The sequence below is a fragment of the Parasteatoda tepidariorum genome, chromosome 2 (genome assembly GCF_982258835.1).
Source record: "Parasteatoda tepidariorum strain Cologne lab strain chromosome 2, Ptep-v5.0, whole genome shotgun sequence".
NCBI lineage: Eukaryota > Metazoa > Arthropoda > Arachnida > Araneae > Theridiidae > Parasteatoda > Parasteatoda tepidariorum.
In genome coordinates this window covers 82,670,880-82,676,443 of record NC_141756.1, presented here as the reverse complement: position 1 = coordinate 82,676,443, position 5,564 = coordinate 82,670,880, and the positions used below count along the sequence as shown (strand labels likewise).

The 5,564-nt window shown below is 28.8% G+C and overlaps 1 protein-coding gene and 1 pseudogene across 2 annotated transcripts in view; one reads left to right on the top strand and one right to left on the bottom strand.

The window, feature by feature from the left end:
• LOC147815878 (dynein light chain Tctex-type protein 2B pseudogene) overlaps positions 1 to 106 on the bottom strand; it is a 41,344-nt pseudogene extending 41,238 nt beyond the window's left edge. Inside the window, exon 1 of the transcript XR_015431423.1 lies at positions 45 to 106. The product of XR_015431423.1 is annotated as a dynein light chain Tctex-type protein 2B pseudogene (transcript). The remainder of the gene's footprint in view (positions 1 to 44) is intronic.
• A 3,714-nt stretch (positions 107 to 3,820) lies between these two features.
• LOC107448361 (uncharacterized) overlaps positions 3,821 to 5,564 on the top strand; it is a 30,190-nt gene continuing 28,446 nt past the window's right edge. Inside the window, exon 1 of the mRNA XM_043043754.3 lies at positions 3,821 to 5,089. Coding sequence (XP_042899688.2) covers positions 4,616 to 5,089 — 474 coding nt within the window. The 5' untranslated portion in view covers positions 3,821 to 4,615. The remainder of the gene's footprint in view (positions 5,090 to 5,564) is intronic.

Genomic DNA, 5,564 nt, shown 5'->3' with positions numbered 1-5,564 from the left:
TTTTTAAAAAATATTTCAATAAAAACGCTATAAATTCCACTTACCCTCTTGCACTGGTTGTTTTCTTTTTGTTTCAGACAAAAACAAAATTCCCAGTATCACTTCTGCAACAAACAAAATGATGTTTCACTTACTTTAAATCTCATGTAAGTTAGATTCATTTTACCTGAATGAAATGCAAATATAATGCACGCATAATAAAGAAAATTAATCAAAGTAAATTTAATTAAACAACAAAATATTTTAGCTAAAAACTAAAATAAAATTAATGCGGAATAGAAAACTGCATATTTTTTATTCCACAGTAGTAATTTATTTCTTAAACGATAATCGTTTGACTAAATTTTTATCGATGAATTCATAAAATTCGCTACAATTTATCGTTTGATTTTGTAATTTTATTTGAGTTCTGCGAATCGCTTGGTGTGTTTTGAATGTCGAATCTTAAAGAAAATAAACATAATGCACCTAAATTAAATTATACTTTGATTAAAATCGTTAACTTTTCATCATTTTATGTTCTTAAATTTTGTTTAATCTTGAATTTAATTCATGTGTGCAGGCTTGACGCGTGCCATTAAGTTTTTAAACTAAAGGAACAATAAATACAAATAATTGTTATTCTAACAATTTCTGTCACGAAGCTTTTTGATATGTTGTCATTATCAATATAGATTTTTCTTTGTTTAAAGTAGGATATATCACATAATAATGCATTTGGCATGAATATAGAAATATTGTAAATTTTTATATTTCAGAAATACATATGAATAGAGTAAGTAATTAATAGGAAATAAAAAAAAATCAAAATTTTCAATTGAAACTTTGATTTAAGAGGAAAATTTATCGTATTTCTTTCTTTTTTTTTACTATTATAGAACTGTGACAAATACAGAAACGTGACGTTGCTTAGTAGGGGAGAGTGGGGTCAATTGTTACAGGGTACGATTGTAACAGAGCAAAAATTTCGAGCGTCTGGTTCTAGATTTGGTTCCTAGGTGGCGCACAAGGTGTATCTAATAAATCTACATGTACACCCCTGCTGGCAAACCATTTTTATGTACTTTTGAAAGAGTTACATCACAATGGATATTTTCAAGTACTTTTTTTGGTATTAGAATATTATATTGTAACAAAGTAATTTTGTTTAAACAAATAAAAATTATTAACCGAATATGCAAGTGGACACCTTAATTAACATTTCAAAAAAAAGATTAGTTTTGTTAATTAACTAGCATTGTTTTTAACAAATGAAGCTGAAATGGCGTCTTGGGGGCGATTGTAACAATAAGTAAAGGGACGATTGCAACAGCTGAAAATATGTTTACAAACCATTACTTAACTCTTTAAGAACCACCAATAGTATCCTATATCATTTATATTATGTTGCATGTGCATTATTTTATTTGTCACCTTTCACAGCATAAATTAAAATTTTTAACCCCTTAAAGTTAAAAGTTTAACCCTTTAGGTCTCTGCTCATTATTACTTTTACTCCTAAAATATCACTACTATTTTGATCATTAAAAAATATATCACAACTATGATAATATGTATAGTTAACTATGTTTTAGTTGAATTTATAAACTGTTACAATTGACCCCGTAAGTGGGAACAATTGTAACAAGTGCACGACTGTCAAAAATTGTTAATAACTAATACAATAACATTTAAAATAAGGTATTTAATTTTTTTATAGTAGAGGATAGTCTACTTTACTCATCTATCAGTTAATAGTAATAATATATTGAATTTTTGTTAGTTAAAAATAGTTAAGTAAAAAATGTTACAATTGACCCCACTCTCCCCTATTTATTTGATTTAGAAATAGTATATGTAAGTTTATATGAGAATAATATATGTGAGAAATAGTATATGTGAGTTTTTAAATATTTAGTTGAAACTTAAAATATCTTGTGTTATCCCAGTTAAAATCTAGCAAGTATTTTTTTTCTTTTAAAAATTTATTTGATGTTCTGCTCAAAAAAAAAAACCTTTCATTGTTTAGTTTTAGTGCTCAATGGTTATTTAATATTAAACTTGATAAAACTACCATCTTTAGATAGTATACTTTTAATAATTTTTAAAAACAAGTTTTTCGGGGAAAAGCATAAGCCTAAGCACTAGAAAGGAGAATCTTAATTATGTTAATGTTAATTCTCACCGTTAACTTCATCTTATATATGTATATTTTGGCACATCTCTAACGCTACGTAAATAATCTAAAAAAATTTGTAAAACAATTAGGGATAAAACTCATTTTTAAAAAAAATAAATCAACACTAAAAAATACTTATTATTTAATTTTTAATTTTATCTTTATTAATTTTTCTTGTTTAATTCAGTAATAGTTAAAAAAAATAGTAATTTAATGCGCAGCACTTCAAACAAATTGACCACAATGATTAACTTTTTATCTAATGATCGGAGGACTCATTCTTAATGGTTCAAGAGGGGAAATTCAAATATGCTAATTAATCTGTGCAGCCAATATTTTAAGTTACGAAATCAGACACAAAAACGTACTTTCTCTGAATAAACATACTTTTTTACGACAGATTCGGATTTCTGACTCCCAAAATATAGGGGGTAGCCTTCATCTGGGAAATATGCACCTCATAGTTTGGTCAGGAGAGCGATCAATAGTTTGGACAGCTTAATGTTAATTTGATTTTTTGCGCATATCCCCAGAAATTTTAAAGTCAATTAAAAAAAATTTGCACGCAATTATAAAATTTGTTTACCCAAAAAATGTTTTTTAGTAAACATTTGTTATTTTTTATTATTTTATTAAATAATAGTTGAAAATTTTGAATTGTAAGGTATACAATTTTTTACATCAATCTAATGTATGTAATTTTATACGTTAAAATACAAAATTTAAGTGAAATTGGTTGAACAGTTCTTGAGAAATCGTAAATATATGACTTATTTAAAATTTGATTTCTGAGGAACTATTTTATCTATTTCGCTCAAATTTTGTATTTCGCCGCATAAAATTACATGCTTTAAAATGATGTAAAAAATTGTATACTGTAAAATTCAAAAATTTTTCGACTGTTTAATAAAATAACAAAAAATAATAAAGAATTACTAACTAAAGAATATATTTTGCACGAAATTATCTTTGGATAAACGAATTCTGTATTTGAGTGCAAAAATCTTTCAATTCGCTTCGAAATGTTTCGAGTTATGGCGAAATACACAAAAAAGTAAAATTAACATTAAGGGGTCCAAACTTTGGATCGCTATCCTGAGCAAACTACAAGGACAATATTTCCCGATTTCGGCTACTCCTTATATCTTGGGGGTCAGAAACCCGAATCTGTTGAAAAAAAGGTATGTTTGTTCAGGGAAAGTGCGTTTTTGTGTCTGATTTCGTAACATAAAATACTGCACCAATTGATTAGCATATTTGAGGTCATCCCCGCGAACCATTAAGAATGAATGAATCCTAAAATGTAAAGATCTGATTTCGAAATTTAGAACAGCGTCCATACAAATAAACACCAATTTAAAGTTAGCCTTTCCTCACATGATGATTGCCTACACATTGCATCAAAAACTCAAGATTTATTCTTTGTTTTTTTATTCTATTTTATGCTCTTTGCACTAATGAAATGTCTCCGTGATATCCATGGATTATCACGACATGCGAATGTAACATATCAAACATTTGTAATCTCTGATAGTCGGATAACTAAACATGAAAATTCAATGAAATTTAGAAATATTTAATTCTTTTTATCGAAGATAGATCTTACTGCTGTTATCCTTTGTCATCCGTTTTTGAAGGAAGTCGCAAGGGATGTTGGAATTGATAGTCGTAAAAAAAAGGTCTTTCTGCTGAATCAAAATAGTTTTCTGGTAATCGTAAACAATGTCAACTTCATGCTTGGTAATCATGTTTCTTCAATTAATGCATTTAATTGGATAGATTAAAGATTTATTTAATGTTTAGGATACAATTTAGTGCAATTAGGTGGGTAGAATCAAGTTAAAATAACCCTCCATAAAAATATTTTGAAGAAATGTATAGTGCTGTGATATTTAATCTATGCCATATATGAAAAATCAACTCAATCTTATATAAGGGATATTATGATGATAGATATGATGATAGATACGATGTTAGATACGATGAGAGTAAGGATGATAGATACTTGTGAATAGATTTAGACAAAAATGGAAAGATTTAGAAGTGGTGAAAAAAAAAGAAAACTACTAAGCTATAAAACTACTAAGAATTAAAGGGTGATTTATATCTGCGTTACTACTTATACATTTCCTTTAATTCTGTAGAAGACATCTTAGCAATACTTCAAGAATCCTGTTCTGCAACATTAATCATCATAATATGATGTTGTCGATATCGCCGACAAGATGTGTCAACTGTTTAGCTTTGAGCTTCAGTTAATCAAAGTTAATAAGGGGATAAAATTTTGACAGAGCATAAATAATAAATGAAATATCAGTCATCTTGATGCATTCTTTTATTATGCAAGAGAAGTCTTTTGTTATTCAATCTTACAATGGTAAGTTGAAAGTTTTTATTGATCTATAAAAAAAAAATTGCACCTTAATTTATTATTAATAGTGCCATTCGGCGATAAAAATGTATGGGATTTGCTTAGTGCTAACTTTCTTTGCTCTTGCAATCTGCACAGATTTTGATTTGGAAGATGATAACATCATTAAAAAATGTAGCGAGCTGCTGCAAAGTTGTAATTGCTTTAATCGTTATTTTATTGGCGATGATTGTCTTGGGCAAAGTTACAAGGTGAAATGCAGTGAATTAGATCCTTATTGTGGTTGTGAGAATTCTGAAATAATCGCAAAAGTTAGTTGTTGGAATGCCACGGAACTGTTTTCTACTAAGTACTTGGTTGATGGATCGATATATGAACGTAATGCAACTTATGAAATCGTAATCGAGGGAGGAGTAACAACCTTTCCGAGCAGAAGTCTAGACGGACTAATTGTCTTCAGTCTCATCCTGGACAATCCCGATATCAATCATGTTCATGAGAATGCTTTTGAAGGTGTGCTTAGCATGAGAAGATTTCACGTACGCCACAGCTCCTTAAAAGTAAGACATTTAGTCTTCTATATATTGTTCGTATACTGTAATCTTTCTCTCTTAACCCCTTAACGATCGGTTAATTTTCAAGAAAACTGTCATAAAAGTGCCTATTTTTTTGTATTTGTACTACGTATTTGATTAGTGCTGACATCTAAGTTTAAAATAAACTAACTATCTATAATTACCTTAAAAATATCCTGCTGCCATCTGGTGTGCAAAATGAGAAATAAAATGTTTTCCAGTCAAAAGAAATTAATTAGTTTTATTTTTATTGGCGCGTTACTTCTGAACACTCCAACACGGAAATATCACGGAAGCGAGAAATAGAGGGCGAAACCTCACCCCGTCATTTTTACGGGAGCGAGAAGGAAGGGGTTAATAGAACGCTTTACTTAGCCAAGGTGAACTGAATGATTTTTAAAAATTTAATATCTGCTCTGAGATCCTACTAGTAATAGAAACGTGAGATTTTTTTTCATTT